This window comes from Saimiri boliviensis, chromosome 1, assembly GCF_048565385.1.
Source record: "Saimiri boliviensis isolate mSaiBol1 chromosome 1, mSaiBol1.pri, whole genome shotgun sequence".
Lineage (NCBI taxonomy): Eukaryota > Metazoa > Chordata > Mammalia > Primates > Cebidae > Saimiri > Saimiri boliviensis.
In genome coordinates, this window is record NC_133449.1 from 231,863,618 (window position 1) to 231,885,043 (window position 21,426).

Below are 21,426 nucleotides of genomic sequence, written 5' to 3' on the forward strand. Positions count from 1 at the left end.
TATTACCATACTAAATTTACAGATGGGTAAACTGAGGCTCAGAGAGTCTAGGTAACTCGCCCACATTAGGAAGCAGAAAATCTGCTTATAAGTTCATGTCTATTCCACACTCGCTGAAGCCCATTATCTTTCTAACATCCTATGCCCCCCGCAGCCAAGGCTTCTCTGGGGTTAGTCTGGCTCCTCATAGTTTCCATGAATGAGGCCAAAGGGAGCGTAAAGATTCCTGCTCTCTGAACCTGAGAGGTTTGGCTAACCAGAAACTGAGATTCCCTGCAGCCATTTCTTGCCCCCTCTCTCACACAAGGTGGCTAATTGGTATGCATCTTGGTATGTGTGGCTGTATTCTTTTGGGAACAATTTTTGGAAAAGTTTACAATATCTTGTTTCCCTTTTGGTCTCATTGCCGCAATTAAAAAAACATTTTGACCATCATCGATAATCCAAATGTATCTGATTCCTCTAAAATGTTCCATCTATTAAATGAATACAGTGCTTATCTAACTACCTCGCATCACAGAAAGGAAGATGAAAGAAACGGTATGTGAAGAAGCATTCTGAACGCTTAACAGAAAATGTACAGGCAGTTCCAGCAATGAGAGGCAGTGCTCCACGGGAGGAGAGGGCTTCAGGGAAAATTCCTGTCGGACTTCCCCTATTTCCTTTATCTACCCAGATAAAGGGAAAGCCACTGGAGGAGCAGGGGCAGGTGGGAGGAGAAAGCTACAAATGTATGTTGAACAGTGATCATAGAACATAAAACGAAAACTGGGAAAAACCTGGCCTACCTATAAATACTGATATTAAATATGTCTAGTCCCCCAAACACTGGATAAACTGAAAAAACCCAGCTCTCCGGGTGGAACTCTGATCAGAGATACCCACAATATTCCAGCAATGATAGATGGGATATATTCATGCACAGGATGAAATATTTTTACACAGAATCACCAGATTCTCTACCATCATGATAAGCACCAGATTCACTTGAGTTCCAAAGTTAACTCAAAAATGAACCCACTTTGCAAACATAAAAGAGCTTTCACTTAATTATGACATTATTAAAAAAAAGCTAATCTTAAGAACAAAAGTCTAAAACTCACAGAAAAAAAGTGCACTGGAGAGAGGGTTTGTGGATTGATTTTGCGGGTGTGACCCACCTTTCCCTTCTTGATGCATGTATTGATGGTGTCGAGAAGGTCTGCCCGGTTCTTATCGCTTTTGGGCAGATCAGCGAGTTCTTTTCCCAGGAGCTCACCTTTGTGGTAGCCCATCATCCTTTCGAAGGCTGGGTTGACATACTGTTAATGGGAGGTGGGTAGAGATCAGTGTGGGGACACAAGACAGTGTTCATGAAATGTCTGTGTACCCTGTAGGCAGACTTGTTGGGACCCAGAGGAGTATCAAGCAAGAAGCTCCCAGGGCAAACATTCTCTGATGCAGTTGGCTGGCCAGGTCCTGCTGCCCCTCTCTATCCCCAAACCCTGCCGAGAGTAGTTGCCTCCCTCCTGGCAGCAATTTATTCATTCAATGGCCATTCTGATCGCCTGTAGGAAATCAGAAGAAACTTCAGCAGGAATAAACAGGAAGCTTTCATCTAGCAGTACCAGCCTCTTGGAGAACTCATTCCCCATCTACTGCCCCATGAATAAGGAAAAACTCAAAAAAAAAAAAAAAAAAAAAAAAAAGAGAAAAAAAAAGGAAAGAAAGAAAGAAGCATGAATTAGGACTGGGTCCATATGCTTGTAGTTAAGAAAAAAAAAACAAAACAAAACAGCTTTAGGCTGGGCACAGTGGCTCACGCCTGTAATTCAATTCCAGCCCTTTGGGAGGCTGAGACAAGAGGATCGGTTGGGCCCAAGAGTTCAACACTAGCCTGGAAAACACAGCTAGATTCTACCTGTACAAAAATTAAAAAATTAGCCAGGTGTTGTGGCACACACCTGTAGTCCCTGTCATTCAGGAGGCTCAGGCAGAAGGATCACTTGAGCCTGAGGTTTTGAGGCTGTAGTGAGCTATGATTGCACCACTGCACCCCAGCCCAGGCAACAGAGCAAGACCCTGTCTCTTATAAACACACAAATGAACAAATATGAACTCCTTTCAACAGTGGTGGCTTATATTATGCACATCTCTGCAACTGGATTTCCCCAGTCTCTTTTCCAATTGCCACCACTTACTGATCAATGTTTGCTACAGTTGGGGCCACTACCTGTAGAATCAGAACAATACACTCAGTTAAATGGCTTGGGCAGGGGGCAGCTCTTTCAGTGCTGGGCTCAGGTAGGTGTGAAGCTCCCCTCAGCAGATTCTGGAGCCAGCAGACTCAGAGGTTTCTTTCCCAAATTCTTCCCAGGGTCTTAGAATTTAGAGCCATGACCCTAGCTGACTCCCAGGTCCTGTCCCACCCTCTGATTTCTTTTCAAAGAACACAGATGGGGGCTGAGTGGAGACAGACAAGTGGTAAAGAATGTGGAGAAAAGTGAACAGACTGCATCTGGGTCATGGATTTCTTTGGGCATAAATTGCATCCATCTGCTGCTTCGGAGATGTTCAGACCAAGTTTAATCACTCTTGCCCTCAACTGTGATGGCAGCAGTCATGGACAGGGTGGCGTGGGGACACTTGGGGAGCTGTCCCCTGGGAGACAGAGCCTCTATTAACACAGTCAACCCTGAGAGTTGAAGGGGTTTGGAAGATGCTCTGGTCATCAGGCCTTTGGTAGGTGACTGAAGAGGAGTGGGCCTGACATTGTCTTCATGGATATCCAGACCCCCTCCTGGCCCCATCACTGACATGTAGTAGTCAGGGCCCTCCCTAGGCAGGGAAGGGTATCACTTACAGTGTTACCCCTGCTCACAAAGCCAGCCCCATGCCTCCCTGGCCCACTCTTGCAGACTGCTGAGCTATCTGCATGTCTCCCTCATCTCTGAGCCTTTCCCCACGTGCTCTCTCTGCTTACAATACCCTGCGCCATCTCTTTCCCTCTCCAACTCCAATTTATCCCTCTCCTCTTCCAGGAAGCCTTCCCTGACTCCCCTGCCTCGTCCACTCACAAGAGCTGCCACTGATGCCTGTGCAGACTTTCAGTGACTTATTACACCGAATTTAAATTTTTGTTTCTCTCTCTCTCCCAGTGGACACTCAACTCCTCAAGGGCAAAGACTATTCTGAATTGATCTTTGGATACTCTGGACTGTTTAGTAACTATTTAATGAATGAATGGAAAATATTAGAGAATATATTATTTTCTTTATTTGTTGGCTATATCCTCATGCCTTTTCATATGTGTTCATTCTGCCTTCTCTATTAAGTTGTAAATTTGGGTAGAAGTCATGGCTCTTCTTTCATACCAGGGTTTCTGAAACCTCACAGTGCAACAGGTACTCCCAGATATGGATTCTGGAGCCAAGGCACCCAAGTTCAAATCCTGGCTCTGCCAATTATTAGCTACAAAACCATGGACAAATTACGTAACTTCCTTGGTCCTCAGTTTCCTCATCTGCAATATGAGTACAATAGTGATACCTGACTCACAGGACTGATTTAAGAAATAAATGAGTATATGTAAAATACTTAGAACTGAGCCTAGTATATGGCAAGTACCACATTAAGTATTTTAAAGCAAATATATAGAGAGTTTAGATTGATGGGGACATGGAAGGAAGAAGAGAAGAAGGAAAGGAGGGAGGGTGGAGGGGTGGATAGGTAATAGATGGATAGATAGACAGACAGATATTTCTTCTAAATTTTAAGTGCTGCTGCCTGACCTCTGAAGATCTGTACTCAAAAAAGCATCTAACTACTTAGTTGGGGTGCCCTGAAAAGGATGCTGATACCAAGTAAGAACATATATGAACTATCCCATCCAATGATGACATCCTCAAAATATGTAGCACATAGGTCATTTCGCCTTACATACAACATCTTCTATTCATCTCCTTCCTCCTTCCTCTTGTTTTAAGTTCCATCCTATAGATTGCTGGTACATTTTTCTAAAGGAGGATGAAAGGTTCTCTGGGAAAAAAAGCTGTAAAGTCTTCTTTCAGAGACCAGGGTTCCCTTTCAAGGCAGTGACTCTCCTTCCACCTCTCCTTTACAGTATCTGTTATACTGGCCTCACGCTCCTGTTTCTTTCTGTTCACGGCAAAGGCTGGAAAATGATTAATATCACAATGTGACACCATCACAATATTACCTTTCTCAGGGATACAGGCTTTCTAAGCACCAACTGATAACTGGAGAATGAAAGACTGTTCCCTATTCTAGAAGTTGTTCGTTAGATTACAGGTGGAGAGGGGCAGCTAGTGGAGCCCCTTCTCCTCATTTCTGAAATCAAATCCAGCTGCACCGTGCAAAACAGGGAGGTGCAAAGAAAATGTGCTTCATGAATAGAATTCATTGTTCAAGTCTCGGTATAAGTGGGGGGAGATGTGGGATTTTTGTGCTTGGTCTGTAAGAGAAAAACGTCTGGCTCTCTCTGCGGTCCAGAAGGCAGACCTGTGGGCATGTGGGCCACTAAGAGCCAGCAACATGAGGAAGCCTTCAGATAGATTTCAAGGAGCAGTCAGAAAACATATTCTAAAAATACAGCTAAACAGGAAACCAGGTAGGAAGGCTTTGGAGACATGACTACATATTTTAGTTCCAATACTTATTACTAAGGCTTTCCTTGGATAAGCTCCTTGACCTTGTTGGGACTCAGTTTCCTCATCTGTACTACAGGGCAATGATGTCTCTTTCCTACCCCTACTGAAGAGAAATGAGATAACTTAATGAAAGTGCTGATGACAGGGCCTAGGCAGGGTGGGCTATTGATGTCATTGGTGTGGTGTGAGAACAGGGTGTGTGTGTGTGCACTGGGAGACTTCAGAGCAGACAAACGTGAGGTTTCTGCCGTGGGGTTCACTGTGTGTGGCCCACTTCTTTGGTGCCCTACTGATGACAACAAGTGCTCCTCACACTCCATGCCACTCTGCAAACCAACTATAGGTAAGCAAGCACCAATCAGTGGAAAGTCTACATTTCAGAGTATTTTATAAATACAGATGTCTTACTTTCCAACAATTATAATAAGAACACCTCATTTCTAGAAAGGTTTCTCTGCTACACATATTTCCTTACAAAGATGACATTCAGGTAAGAATGCTTTATAATTAGAATACCCACTGCAGGCAAATAAATGAGTAACTTTGAAAATATTCTGTTCCATAGGCATTTATAAGCATTTACTGTACCATTCTGACTTACTTCTCTGTGAATAGGCTCTTCACAGATGGTCAAAAGAGTTTACCCCAGTTCTGGCTGGGTGCAGTGACTCACACCTATAGTCCCAGCACTTTGGGAGGCCAAGGCAGGTGGATCACTTGAGGTCAAGAGTTTGAGACCAGCCTGGACAACACGGTGAAACCCCATCTCTACTAAAAATATAAAAATTAGCTGAGTGTGGTGTGGCAAATGCCTGTAATCCCAGCTACCCAGAGGCACAAGAATCGCTTGAACCTGGGAGATGGAGATTGCAGTCAGCCAAGATTACCACTGTACTCTAGCCTGGATAACAGAGTGAGAATCTGTCTCAAAAAAAAGTTGTTTTTTTTTTAACCCCATTTCTATCAAAGAAATTGCAGGCTGTGATCTAAAGTAGTAATTTTTTGTTCTTTATCGAATATCTAATTCTTAAGTCTATCAGTATTCTTTGCACAGTTTGAGATTTCTTTCTCCTAAGAAAATGTGCTGATATGTGAGGATGACGGGAAAGTACTTGACAAAAAGCGTGGCTTTAGGTTCTTTTTTGATGTTAATGATATAGGTGCTTTCTTTCCATACCTGAATCACGTGGTCATCGCTTGTTATTTCTATGGCTTCATGACAGTGGTCTAATGCTGTAAACACTGAATTACAGGCCCTGAAATTTGTAAAAGATTGCAGTTAGTTCTTCTATAAAAACCATTCACATTTCATCTGTTAACTTAATAAAGTAAGCCGATACCACGTTCATCAAATCTACGTACTTTTTGTTATTGCCATGGTCTGAATGCTGATGTCTCCCAAAAGTTCATATGCTGGAATCTAATACCCAAAGTGATAGTATGAAGATGCGGGGCCTTTGGGAAGTGGCTAAGTCAGTGTGGCTTCATCCTCATAAATGGGATTGGTGCCTTTATTTGTTTGTTTGTTTTCTTTGAGATGGAGTTTTGCTCTTGTTGCTTAGGCTGGAGTGCCATGGTGTAATCTTGGCTCACTGCAACCTCTACCTCCTGGGTTTAAGCAATTCTCCTGCCTCAGCCTCCCAAGTTGCTGGGATTACAGGCACCTGCCACCACACCCAGCTAATTTTTTGGTTTTTTGTTGTTGTTGTTGTTTGTTTTTTAGCAGAGATGGGGTTTCGCCATGTTGGCAAGGCTGATCTCAAACTCCTGACCTCAGGTGATACACCTGCCTCAGCCTCCCAAAATGTTGGAATTACAGGCATGAGCCACCATGCCCGGCCTATTAGTGCCTTTATTAAAGAGGCTCCAGTGAGCTCCCTTGCACTTTCTGCAACATGAGGACATAGAGACGGTGCCATCTATGAGAAACAGGCCTTCACCTGACACAGAGCCTGCTGGCACCTTCATCTTGAACTTCTCAGCCTCCAGAACTGTAAACAATACATCTCTGTTCCTTATAAATTACTCAGTTTAAGGTACAGTAATGCACCTTATAATGATGTGTCAACGATGGACCCAATATACAATGGTGGTCCTGTAAGATTATAACCCTAATTCCTATTGCCTAGTGATGTCATGGCAGACATAACATCCTCACGTGTCCATGATGATGTTGGTGTAAACAAGCCTACTGCACCCTATCAGCTGTATAAATGTACAGCAATACAGTAATGAAGGACAGTATATAATACTTGATAAGAGATAACTAAGATACTGGCTTATGTATTTACGATACTATTTATCTTAATATTAGATAAAATACTCCTACTACTACTTAGAAAAGTTAACGTAAAGCAGCCTCAGGCAAGTCCTTTAGGAGGTATTCCAGAAGAAGGTGTTGTTGTCATAGAAGGTGACAGCTTCATGTGTGTTATTGCCCCTGAAGACCTTCCAGTGGGACAAGATGTGGAGTGGGAAGCCAGTGATATTGATGATCCTGACCCCATCTAGGCATCGGCTAAGGTGTGTGTCTTAGTTTTTAACAACAACAACAACAAATTCTTAAGTTAAAAAAAAAAATTAAAAACAGAAAAAAGCTGATAGAACAACATTATAAAGAAAGAATTTTTTTGTACAGCTGTGAAATGTTTGTGTTTTAAGCTAAATGTTATTAAGAAAGAGTGAAAAGTTAAAAAGTATAAAGGTTTATGAAGTTAAAAAGCTGTAATAAGCTAAGGTTAATTTACTATTAAAGAAAGAAAAATGCATTAATGAATTTTGTATAGCCTAAGAGTACAAAGCTCATCGTCTCTGGTTGTATATACACTAATGCCCTAGGTTTTCACGTTCCCTCTCCACTCACTTAACAACTCACCCAGAGCAACTCCCAGTCCCGCAAGCTCCATTCATGCTAAGTGCCTTATACAAGTGTACCATTTTTAATCTTTTTATGCCGCATTTTTACTGTGCCTTTTTGTGTTAAAATTCACAAATACCATTGTGTTAAAACTGTCTACAGTATTTAGTACAGTAACATTTTGTACAGGTTTGTAGCCTACAAGCAACAGGCTATACAACAGAGCCTAGGTGTGTAGTAAGCTATACTATCTAGGCTCATGTCAGTACACTCTATGATGTTTGCACAGTGACAAAATCATCTAATGACACATTTCTCAAACATATCCCCATCATTAAATGATGCATGACTGTATTTCATTATTACAACCCTAACAGACTAAGAGGGTTAATAATATGCTTTGAGGCAAAAAAAAAAAAAAAAAGTCATCTTTCAAGCTAAATGCATAAGCAATGGCATATATATCTGTATATATGATAGAAAAAAAATTGTAATTCAATGAAATCTTTGTGGATCATGGAATGGACTATGTGCACACTAAATGAAACTTCAACACTAACATGAGTCAATGACATTCTTCTGTTTCATTCATAGTTGTGGTCATGGAGAAGTTAAGTCCCCATCAATTAGCAGAACCTAATTAGGCCCTAATAGCATGTGAGGTATTCTGGCCTTTTGCAACAGACACAAAAACATTTTTTCTCCTTTTTTACTCTTGTGATGTTACTCAGCTTCCAACCATTCCCTCTGGTATGGTGAAAGGCAAACAGCAAAAACTCCCCTTCCTGGTTCATTGCACCTCTTCAGCCCTCCAGGTGGGGACTCTTCTTGGTGACCTTCCCCATATATCCCCCAAATCAGACTCTAATTTTCCTTGTTATAGTTTTAACTAATTTCCTAATCTAGAACAATTCCAAATACAGTAGGCTATTTACGTCCAGCACGGCAAGCATGCAGCTAGAGCTCTGTTATTTATACTGACTGTTTAAAAAATCCCAACAGAAGCTTTCTTACACATTGCAAAAAGAAAAAAAAAAAAAAACTGTTGGTTTACTGGATTTATGTTTTTTCTTTAAAAAAAATCTCTTAAAATGTTATTTTTTCCACTCATAAAGGCATTCTAACTTTGTCATCCTATTTTGATCTGTTTAGAGAGAAGAAGGCAGAAAGAACTGGGTGAAATCTGGCTCTGTATTTTTCCAGTTTTGAGATCTGAGGCAACTTCTTGTCTTCATTTTCCCTCAGTTTCCCCATCCATAAAATGAGGATAATCATATGTATTCCACAGGTTTTCATAAAGATCAAAACAGATAGTTTACGTGAGGCATTTCTTGAAGTGCTTGGGACAATATGAGAATCCAACACATGGTACCTGTTGTTATTTTTAAGATCACAGAGTAATACTTCTTTGTTCTCTAAGGCTTTCAAAAGCCTTTGGTGAAAAACATGAATCATAACCTATCTTTTCTCATGAGTATACCTGAAATGTCAAACCAAAAACAGTATTCAATAATAGCGAGGTATGCGTGCGGAGTGCAGTATTTTAGGCCACTGCAGGACGTCATTCCTATAGTTGCAGAAATGAAGATAACAGTGTGAGAAGGTACGTAAAACAAGTGATCATGACATGGGTTAGCGGAGCAGAGGAGAATATCAACCTAACTCAACTGAAATGGCTTACAGGTGCAGTAGCATATTTTCTTAGTTAAGTTGCTTCTGTCTACATAATTTGAACTGTATACTGTCCTAGTACCACCACTTGTAAACATGATACTTTAAAATAAGAAAAAAGAATAAAAGGGGACTTTAAAACTGCTACCAAATTTGTCACTGCACTGTGTCACAAGAGACAAGCAAGAGCTAGTCTTATCAACAGTGCTTTCCAGGCACCTAGTCCAGAACTGGACGCAGCACGGGAGGGAGGGATTTCCTGGGCAGCAGCTGTTTTTCCGAAGTCACTCTCGGAAGAAGCACACTCTCTGTGGGCTAATTTGTTAACTTTGAGAGTTGGATAATTAAGCTCTAATTAACACATTTTATCAAATGACAAATTCCTCACTTGCCTAAGTATTTTCTCTTAACTATGTAAACAGGTTTCAACTAAGTATATAAACAGGTACTTCAGACTATTATCATTTTCATTGATTCAAGAGGTTGCCTTTATACGTGATCTTAGATCTAATCTCCAAAAGGTATTAAACATTCACTTTATGATTATCCACAAAGCATGAATTTTTCAATAAGTATAATGCTCCATAAGACAAAGTAAATGCTTATCAACAGTTGAAATGAAAGGATATTGGTAGAAAGAGCACGCTATTTCCCACCCTTACCCCCCATGACAAACACTACCAGACTGTAATGTTTATTTAGGCTCTCAACCTCTTTTGGTTGATAGTTCTGTTTAAATAAAGCTGCAGCAAAATGAGATAATCAATTTGAGTCATGTTTCTAGAGTTTTAGAACTTAATTGCTTATATTAATTATTCGTACTCTTCTGGCAGAAGAACCTTAGCTTTATTAATTTCTGTTCTTGGGAACCATAAAACTCTTTTGACTCAGGTATCTTTATTTTTTATTTTTCAGGTTAAAAAGTTGGAAAATTGGAAAAAAGAAATACAAGGGAAAGGTAACCTAGGTGTGGAAACCCATGAAGTATAGACAATATCACCATTTTTCCCGTACCTTCTTAAGAACCCTTGAAGGTACAGAGAGAAAAGGTAAACATTACAGGAGTCCAGGTATACAGTCTATAAATAATGTAGTGCTATGCTGAGTGGAAAGTGCACCAGACTGAAAAAGCAGGATGCCTGGATTCTGCTCCACCACAGCCACCAACATGCTAAGTAGCTGTGATGGTTCTCAGTGTTTTCCTCTGTCAGTCATGGCCAGGGTATTGGATTACATGATCTCTTGTATCCTTTCCAAAGGTTCTCTGTCTAGACTCCACTAAAACAACACACATACACATACACACACACACACACACACACACACACACACGCATGCACGCTGTCTGGAACAAGGGTAGGACTGCGCAAGGTGGTGGCTTGCAGGGAAAAGATTCCGAACACAAGTCCAAATCCCACCAGGAGTCTGGGATGAGTTCGGAACAGGGAGCGGAAGAGGTGAGAGGATCATGACCTTGCTACTTGTTGGCACTCATTACTGAACAATAAAGCAATAGGAACTGGTTATTTTAAGCCTTCGCAGCTCAGTTTCCACCCCTGTAACACAATGGCTATCACACAGAGCCTATATGAGAATAAAGTGTCCTACAAATGTCTGTTAATACTGAGAGACGTGGTGTTCCACAGAATGCAGAGTTTTGTCCATCAAAAATTTTGATTCTTTCTAAAACTGAGGAATGCCACTGTCTTAAGATTTGGAGTGAAAGAAACATAATGACTTGGATGTAATTGCTAGACTGACAGATGAGTCAAACAATAGCTGGTACCACATTAGTATATACTGATCAGCCCAAACTCCTGTTAAGTAGCTAAATAATTATCTTTATCTTAGATAAAATAGATCTTTTCATGATAAAAAGGTGTAACAACATCAGAAGAGATCAATGGTCATCATTTAATCTAGATTATCCTAGACACTCTCCATTTCATAAATTCTTCTGTTCAACAGAGTAATTCATCAAATGCACACAGATAATGTGATTTAGTTCTTTTATCTTTAAAAGTTATTTTCTACAGTAGAATCTTAAAATTAGACTACCTCTTCTGTTTGATCACCTGTGATCCTTTTTGTTTCTTGGTTGAGTAAATACGGTCCCTAGACATGGGACCTGGACAGAGGTTTCTACCTTCAGCGTTCACCATCACCCTACAGTACAGACTGTCCTTACAGAATGACAGTAATGCTACATATTTAGCTGCAGCTGGGGGTGGAATTGTAGGGGAAAGTATTATATAATTAGACTATAATTATTCTAGCATTGTATAATAAAGAGCCTCATTTTCCCAGTCTGCAACAAATGATAGAGTTGCTTGCCTGCCTTGGGGTGCAGGTATACATACTAGATGTCTCTAAGTGCCCTACGGAGCTGGGAGGGGCCATGGCGTGGGCCACTGCCCCCATCTGCTGGGCCTAAATATAGTATACCTGGGGAGATGGACATAAAATCATTCACATGTTCACACACACCCCCAAAAGGGCCATAACTTGGATAAGGTTGAGGCAGAACCCAGCAAAAAGCAACAGCTGAAGCTTGTGCAGAAGGCAAGATAGTCTATGTGCAGGCAAACTCTCTTTCCTGGGGCCGCTACCTTCCTGGGTCGAGTCCATTCACCAACTTCACACTGATTTGTATTAAGAACTGGAACCTTTTCATTATGACCTCAACAATGGTCCAATGTCCCCAACCAGTTCTAGTAAGTGAAGGGTCAGAAGTCATAGTACTTACATAATGGTAGGTACTTAGAAACTTGCAAAGTTCTGAATCTAATAAGACCTTAAAAAGTCTTTGGTGCCCTTACTCTAAACAGATTTCAGCAGTACAGTAACCTGAAGGCTTTTCTTTATGCACTTGTGTTGGCTGGGGATATTTATTTCAAATTTCCAGGCCTGCTTTTGCCTTGTTCATCATGGACAAGGTGACCCTAACATTCCTGCGGCAGCCCCCCAATGCCCCATGTGCACTGCAGAACCCGTATTAGGGTATCTCCTGGCACCTAATATATGTCATCACATGAAATGTTGCCTAAAAGAACAGAAGCACTTATTTAAAATCAAATAATGGAATTGCCTATCAAAGCAATGAGGCGCTGCACTGTTCATTTTTTATTATGGATAATACATAGTTAAAGAATTAAATCACAATAAAATCCCCCTCTTTCCAATTTTATTTATTGTGTAAACATCTAAAATAAAAATACTGAGTCTTTTTACCTTCAATTAAAAACAGTAGAGAACGGCAGGAATAATAAGAATTAATCTACATTATTAAAAGGCATAAATTATGGAAGTAAAAGCAATGTGGGTTTCTAGAAAAATTTTATGAGGTTCTCTGAAGCTATACACATAAAAAGAAACCACGGGATCTAACTTACTTATACGTTTAAAAAGTCCTTGGCAATATTTCTCACCAAGGGCTGTTAAAACATCTGAATTCCCAAAATATCTGATTTCCCACTGACTTGAGATTCTTTTTTAATACTTTTCTACCTAAGGAAGTGACTGTTTATCCCCACAATTTATTTCTTAGAGCTCTCTACCCACCAAAAAGTAACTTCCCTGACCAGGGTGCACCCCAGCTGAACCTGCTTCTCTGGGTTTATGTCAATCCATTTTGCCTCCCTGGGATAGAGGAAAGTTAAATTTGAGAGGGTTTTACCATCTTTGAATGATAATAAGTAATCAAGATAAGATAAATAATCACTATAATAGGAGGCTCTCCTACTTATTTTGTGTTGAGCTTCAAACTATCCGTGACTTCTCTGTCAGCCAGAGAGAGAAGCAACGCTACAGATTTTTTGGCACCCTCCATCCTGAAGCTCCTGGGGACTGGGCCCTAGAGTGGCCCATGGGTGGAGAAGAGCCTTTTCCTTTCCCTGCTCTCTGGCTGAGAAGGCAGGATTGAAAAAAGCAGGGTCCAAAAAGCATGCCAGAGTGGAGCCTGAACAAAACCAGGCAGGAGCTAGGACCCTGGTATTCCAAGAGGGTCTAGGAACAGAATATCCCCCATCCCAGCATTCTGGCCGGCAGCCAGACACCCAGAGAATCTCATCCCTGGAATTGAGCACCAGTGACAAGCCTGCTCTTAAAACACAACATGCTTGTAAAGAGACTTAAAACTGGTTTCTTAAAGCTGCTTCATGCATATTGAGGCCATAAACAGACTTAATGAAATCGCTGTTGTGGTTACTTAGCAATCATTATGGTTAGCATGATAAATATCGCCATTAGTTTGCCCCTATGCACAACAATACAAGTAAAAATTTATAAATATTGAAAGTAGGAAGTAGAAAATAATCCTCAAAGGCTATTCTTAATCTCTATCTAATTGTGCAAAAATTTAACATTTTCCTAGGTTACAATTTTTAAATTCTGTAAATAGTGGAAAATACTGTCAAAGAAGAAATGCTTCCAATTTATTTCTTTATATTAGGGGCCTCTTGGCTTAGACACTGCTATTGGCCAGCTGCCATTCATTGCCTGTTTAAAAGCTTCAAAATCCCTGGTATTCAGCTATGAATCCGTGGGTATCAGCTTGTTGACAGATAAGATTTTGTAAAGATTTGTTAACTTCATGTTATTGTCTCATTTTGCTACATACCTTAATTTGAACTGGGAGCGAACTTCACCATGTTCTATTTGAATCAGTTCATTATAACAAGCAATTATGCTGCTATTCTCCATAAATCTCTGAAAAGAAAGCAAAGATAATACGTAAGACATATATAGTTACTTCTTAGAATGGAAAAACTTAACAGTTGTTCCTACTCCCAGGTAACTCCGTTATAAGACAATTAGCAGGTAAGATGAGATGAAACCGTTGTCAAGGTGTTCAAAGTGCTTGTTTAAACGTATGAGAAACGACAGAGCGAGTAATACTGTACACTTCACTTCCTTCATAACAAAGGTAGAATAAACTACATTATGAACACTCCAGGGCATGGAATGCCTGCCTAGCCATGTTAATTACTGCAACATTTTGCTTCATATTGCACTAATAAAATCATCTAAAACCCAACACGCAGCATGTTCATTGTGTACCATATTATCAATGATCTCTTTAGAAGGGACAGCCTACTCTTTACTTTCTTCACAATTTTCTGAGTGCCTAATGCAGAGGAAAAGTTAAACATAGAAATCCCATATGATCCAGCAATTCCACTCCTAGGTAGATACTCCAAAGAGCAGAAAGCAAGTACTCAACGAATACTTGTATGTGCACGTTCATAGCAACATCATTCACCATAGCCAAAAGGCAGAAACAGCCTAAATGTCCATCAACTTTTGAACAGATAAACAAATTGTGGTGTATACATACAATGGATTATTACTTGACCATAAAATAGGAAAATACTGATACATGCTACAACATGTATGAACCTCAAAAAAGTATTAAGTGAAAGAATCCAGACAGAAAAATTCACATATTGTATGATTCCATGGTTATAAAATATCTAGAATAGGCCAATTGATTGAGCCAGAATGCAGATTGCTGGTTGCCAGGGTGGAGGAGAGGAGGACTAGGAGTGACTGCTTAATGGGAACAGAGTTTCCATTTGGGGATGATGAAAATGGTTTTTGTTTGTTTATTTTGCAACAGGGTCTCACTCTAACTAGACAGAAGTGGTGGTTGTACACTGTGAATGTACTAAATGCCACCGAGTTTTTCACTTTAAAATGGCTAATTTTAGTTTCATCTTGAATGAAAAAGACTTTCATGTATTTCTATATAAACTTAGTGAATGAATAGATAAGCAAATAATAATGCAGAAGAAAATGTAGCACACACTGTCATTCATCAAAGACCCAAGAAGCACTCATCTATGCTAGGCATGAGCTGCTCAAGTCCAGCATTTAAAGAAGAGTAGCCCCTTTTTCACTTAATCCCTAAGTAATTTGGTTTATATTTCTTATATATGCTACATGATTCAATGTTGGGTATATAGGAAGTAGAGCAGGCCTCTGGCATGATCATGTCAATAATTAATGAGAAATAACAAAATTAGAAATGAAAAGCAGGTAAAAAAATAGTAAAAGAACAGATTTCAGGACAATTCTACTTAGGCAAGGGGAAATGTTTTGCATTTTAACTGATTTTTTAAAAATCATCATGCAAACCTTTCTAAACATGTGGCTGGCAAACTATTAAGTAGAAAGATAAGCAGAATTCTAAAGTATTCCAAATCACATTCTTTTGCTTCTCAGGTAGCTATATAGGTGGAGGAGGAGAATACTGGGTCCTGCTAAAAGATGTATTTCTTAGAATTCTTTCACCCAAGTTGGCCAGAGGAAAAAATCAATCCCTCTCCTCACTCCATTCTTTCTCTCTCTCTCTCTCTCTCTCTCTCTCTCTCTCTCTCTCTCTCTCTCTCTCTCGTTCTTTCACACACACACACCCCCCACACATACACACTGGAGTGGATGGCTCCCCATATCTGGAGTGGTTGGCTTCTGCCTGGCTTTCCCTGGGCCTCTGGTCCCCACTATTCCATGTGGAAGCTGGGAAGGGCTAAGGAAAGAGAGGAAGCCATAAACACAAGCAGCAGGGAAATACTTTCTCTTGGATTTACAGAGCAAGGTTAAACATGGTTAGACTCCATTTGAGCTTTGAGTTGGATAAAAGCTATTTATCAGCCTATCACAGAACTCTGAGGGTTGTTAGCTGATATGTTGTAAAAACCTGAAAAAAACCATGATAAACACGTTTTGAAAATGTTGGGATAACATTGAAAGAGATGTATGTATATCATGACACTGTTCTGCAAACAATACACAGTCATTTCTATTTCTGCCTAGAAATAAATCTGAAAGGCCAGTGGCATGATGAATAATTTTAATTTTTAGCTTTTCTGTATTTTCTATAATAAACATGAATTATTTTGTGCAAAAAAAAGGGGAAAAAATGTTGCGATAAACAAACTTAGCAGGTTTCTTTACTACAGGACTCCTCAGACCATTTAAAATGCCAATGTGCTATGTTGCAAAAGTGCTCTGTGGATTCTCAGGTGAAAGAGGAGGGAGAACTGAGTTTTCACTGATTCCTCAAACTTATTTGACCATAGAAGCTTTTTTACATGGACCACCTATTAATAGCTTTCGGTACACTAGTGTTTTGTGGAACACTAGCCTGGGAAATCTAACTTTAGTGGACTCAATACAGAGATTGGAGTTAAACAACATGCATTTGCTTCTGGACTTTGTCATGAGTGTGAGCTCTGGCAAGTTTAGTTGTTTTGAGCCTGCTTCCTCCTCTGCAAAAATGGAGAAAATATCAAATCCCTCATCTGTAGAGGAGGATTAAGTAAATCACTGGGAACTGGGCCTGAGAATAAATCATAGCTCCCCACTTCCTACTCCACAGGAGGCCTCTCCGTGGAGAACTGTGTCCTACAGTCATGCCCCCAGCATGCCTGGCACATTGCACAGAGGCAGAATTCCATAAACACTTGTGAACTTGAACAAATATTGTTGCAAATAGAAAAAGAGGCACATAAAGCTGATATAAGAACAGTTGCAACTGTCCTTTGCTAAGAAGCTGGTTTCTAAAAGCATCCATACAGTCGGCTGCTTATATACAGCTCCAGTGCCTTCCAGGGGAGTTGCTGTGGGATATGTGATAGCACAATGTGTTCCTAGATCCCCACTCAGGGACCGCAGACTGAAGCACCAGCCAATTAGCTAGCAACACAGGGGTGAGTCTTAGCAGATGATTCAATACAATCATAACAGCTCAGAGATGGAAAACAGCCTCACAGAAGGAAAGATAACTGGGATATTTGAAAAGGTGCTTGGGTAGAGAGTTGTGAAAGACAGGATTTTGCCTAAAAAAGGAGAACCACCACCTGAAGATCAGTCTCAGCTGACGGTGTGCCACAGAAACGCCAAGAGAGCTGTTGTAGGTGCAGCGTGCTTCTCCTGGAATGAGCCCAAGCTACTGGGGGCACCCTGACCTAACCGGCAAATGGCCTCTATCAGAGACAGCACTGAAGAACACCAGGTGGTCCCTGACAGCTACTCTGTTCATGCTGTTCATGTTCAAGGGTTATTCACTGTGGCAGACTGCAAAACACAGTCTTGTCTATGTCTGGATAGAGGGAAATGAAGCCTTCCAGAGCACCATGGACAGGTTATAAAATGTGTAAAAAGAAAACAATGGAACTTCGGTTAAATTTTCTCAATAGCATTTACACCCAAACAGTGCCAGTCGTTTCTCCTAACTGTGAGGATATGTGCAATCTCAGCCTTCCAGACAAGATACTATCACTTCGAATGGCAGCAATTCTAAACCAATTTGAGGCAGGGTCACTGAACGAATGGTAGAATTCCAAAAGGATACTCAACAGCACGTACATGGGTCCTAATCAAAGAAGCCCACAGCATGTCATTGCTATTCTCCAGTCACCCCCCAGGTAATGAAGAAAATCTATGTCCTTACACTCCATGAGATCCCAACTCAAACTTGAAAAGGACAACATGGGAGTGGGGTAGAGTCGGGCGGTCAATATTACGCGGAAGTTCCGTGAAGACTGTGAATAATTTTAGAGCTTTTTCTTAGAAAAATGAGTGAGTAAAGAAAATCTGTCTCAACCACATGGCTTCTTTGCTGATTTTTCTTTTGCAACTCTTCATTCCAAAACTCAGAAGCATTGTCTCATGCATTCTCATTAAGATACAGCACACAAGAATAGCTTTCAGAACCAAATGCCAACCCTTGCAAAAAGAGACAACAGACAAGAGGGAAAAGTGTTAGGAGTGTGAAAAATATTGCAAGCTGGAAACATTCATTTCCATCACACATCGTGAGCCACTAGACTACCTTGAATCTGTTCTATAGCACTGCTACTTCCACACCGAAGCATACACCAAAGCACAAAACAACTGCATCACAAAGGTAGTTTTTGCTTCTCTGTGGGCTACAACTAAGAGGAATATATATATATATATATATATATATATATATATATATATATATATATATATATTTAAAGCCTGGAGTAGCAGAGCACCATTATTTAAAGCACAAAGAGGATTTTCATAATTCACAAGGCATAGACAGTACCCTATTTTTTAAAGGAATACATCACTTCACCTATTTGGAATTCAGATTACTCTTATCAAAAGATCTTGAGACGCTGGGTATGCCTAGTTAGTTTGTTGGTAAGTCTCTTTGGAGTAACCAATCTTAATCTTCAAGTTGAATATCAGTGCTATTCTTGATGATTACAGTTTATGCCAGGAGGTCATTGGATTACTTGAGTTTAGATTACTAAACTCAAGTTTAGTAATCAGTTACAGCAAAAGCTGTATAAGTAAACCATGGTCCTCTATCCTATTAGTCTCCTTTCCATTTTCATGCACACAGCCTTGCCTCCAGTCTAATTTTTACCTTGAGATAGTGGGTAAGCTTAGTTATTTCGTTTGTTAATGAGTTTCCTTGGAGTAATTCTTAATCTTCAAGTTGAATATCAGTGTTATTCATGTAGTTTGTCACTCAAAGAATTTTTCTTTGCTGATGTTAATGGTTTAAACAGGGAGTTCACAGGGTGCTATAGTCATCATGAGTCCGTCCCTAGCATATAAGCTCTGGCCAGCCCTGATGAACAGAGGCTTGGGTGCCAATTTGGTGGACTTATCTATATATAATCACACACGCATTGAAACTCATTGACTGTACTGATTTAAGTAAGATTACTTTAGGATGACAGAATTTTTATCTGATATAATAAGCTGTGTTTTTATGTCACTGCATATCTGTTGCTAAGATTTATGGAGACAACCTAGAGAGCACCAAAGGCAAAGAGGCCGACTGGCAGTTGCTTGTTACTCTCCCATGAGAACACAGTTTCTTCCTTTCCCCAACAGTCCTGGGACTTAATTCCCTTAACAGTTCTCCATGGCAGCTTTAGTTTCCTGTTATGAGAGAGTCGGGGTTAAGGTGCCCGCACCTGAGAGAGATGCTGGACATCTTGTACATACCCTGTTGAATCCTGCGTGGAGAAGAGGAAGGACTGAGGCCTCTTCATGGTCATCCAATCTGCAGCAAAGCAGAAAATGTGGTCACTCAGCAGATATAAACCAGGGTTCCTCACACTGAAACACGGGAGAGAAAGCAATGAGGCCACACAGCATTAGCTCCAAGAGTGGCTTCCTGACAAGCACGTGCCCACGGGCACACCTGCCTTCAAGGACACAGACCCCACATCTATCAAAAGAATAAGAACAGTAGAGAAAACTCCAGCAGTGTAACTGGAGGTATCGCCTTCGGTACACATGAGTGGCCCTTTCCAACTCAGCTGAGCCACATGTCTGGGAGCAGTCCCATAAAGGCACATGTTAGGTGCACTGTTCATGCTGAGACCACTGTCCCCAAACCATCTGGAAGCATGCCTCCCATACCAAAACTGAGCTGGGTCCAACTCTCAATGTGAGGAAGACAACCAGCACTCCAGGCTGCAGGACCCCAAGCCAAATGGGAGAGAAATATCAGCAGGAACATATAGTTAGAAGGGAAAGGGAGAAAATAAAAATGGATAATTGCCACCTAGTTCACAAGAGGGTTTGCCATAGTGAGCCTACTGCTGAGTCTCGGGTCTTCAGTTTGTGTAAGTTGGCTTGTCATGAAAACATGCCATCACCGGGCTCTCTATCACCATGAGAGAAACAGTGTCCTGAGACAGCCAGCAAGTAACATGGGGACATACCATAAAAATCAGGGAAGAAAAATGGAATAAAAGGGATTGGGTGGAAATGCAGATAGAAAATAGGAGCGGAAGTCCCAGTGCTGACTTGTGGTATTACCCATAGCTGATTCCTGCCCTAAGGGAAAAGCTATCCTACCCACTCTCTTTTTCTTCAGGAACTCCAAGTTCTACCTTCTCTGACTGTTAAATCAGCAAGGCCACAAAAAGGGTTCAAGAGTATTAATCACGTTTTATTTCCTAAGCTGGTGACACAGACACAAGCATTCATTTTGTTACTACTCTCTCTATATGAAATATTTTATAATAAAACCAGAAAAAATCAGTGACAATCATAACAAATAAGCCATAGTCAACCATTATTTGTCAAGGACTAGCAAACATATTTGCCATATGAGTTGGAAAAACAAGAGTGTTTTGTTCTTAGACCCGTGTAATAAGCCAGGCTTGGGAAAAATGCTTTGTGACCTTCAACATTTCTGGTATTGATGTCCAAGACTCTATGACCTTATTTGGAGCCCAGAGTGTCCAGAAGATAAATATAAAAAGGAAGGTTGAAAGATGCTGATCTTATGTCTTGGTTCCCCTCATTCTTTCCCTGGGGAATCTTATCTTCCACCAGAATGGAGAGGTATAATGAACCTGTGGGGAAAATGTCTTTACTTTCTCTGGACCACATCCCGTGATGGGTATCAAACAAAATAAGAAGACACAGCTCCTAGGAAAACACTCAAGGAGTAGCAGGTAAGTAGGAGTCTTTAGCAAGGGCAAGACTTTGAAGGCATGATTTCTTGCTGTATCCACATGGTTTTGGAATGAAGCATTTCAAGTCCCCTGGGCCAGACTTTCCTGGCCTTTGTAGCAGAATTTGTGCCAAATGCCATAATAAGGCCAAGTCCAACAGGTCCTAGGCCCTAATTAAGGTCGTATTCTCTCTGAAGCTAAATATAGCCACTGAATGACTACAACAACTTTTGTTACCTGCCAAGATTCCCAGCACTGTAGCTTGTACAGACAATTTTCTTTCTGTTGGCTATTTTAAGCACTAGCCATTTCAGATGATAAACCCGGAAGAGCATCCTCTCATTCTACAGTTTCACTGTACCTACAGTGCAATCCCTTTTCTTTGCCTTCCAGCACTGGTATAAACACCACTGTCCTGCCTCTAGCTGCATAACGGTCCCAACATCAACTTCACAACCCTTGTCTTGTGGATTTAATGCCCCTTTGTTCTCATGCTTGAACATGGAAAAAAAAAATGTGTTTCTTCTTAAATGAAAACAAGCATATCCCTATCACTTTTCTTCAAAGAAAAAAAGATAAACTGGAACAATGTTTTCTCCAAACCGCCTCCTCCTTAAATTTTCCATTCATTTCTGGCATATAACGAGTAAACTTCTTCCCTGAGGTGTATGACTATGTGCTAATGGCAATTACATAAGATGCAGAGAAAAACCTAAATATTTCCAGGAACTTGTGAAACAAACAAAACCCCCAAAGCAAGATCAAGATCTAAAACTGGTGTTCCAGGACA

The 21,426-nt window shown here is 40.5% G+C and overlaps 1 protein-coding gene across 14 annotated transcripts in view; it reads right to left on the minus strand.

The window, feature by feature from the left end:
* PDE8B (phosphodiesterase 8B) overlaps positions 1–21,426 on the minus strand; it is a 371,501-nt gene that overhangs the window by 80,034 nt on the left and 270,041 nt on the right. For 10 of the 14 annotated variants that reach the window (XM_074384536.1, XM_074384534.1, XM_074384551.1 and 7 more), the window contains 4 exons: positions 19,171–19,228; positions 13,796–13,884; positions 5,827–5,905; positions 1,161–1,301 (listed from right to left, as the gene is read on the minus strand). In XM_074384536.1, coding sequence (XP_074240637.1) covers positions 1,161–1,301; positions 5,827–5,905; positions 13,796–13,884; positions 19,171–19,228 — 367 coding nt within the window. The remainder of the gene's footprint in view (positions 1–1,160; positions 1,302–5,826; positions 5,906–13,795; positions 13,885–19,170; positions 19,229–21,426) is intronic. The other 4 variants (XM_074384560.1, XM_074384544.1, XM_039476166.2 and 1 more) reach the window with 1 other exon arrangement.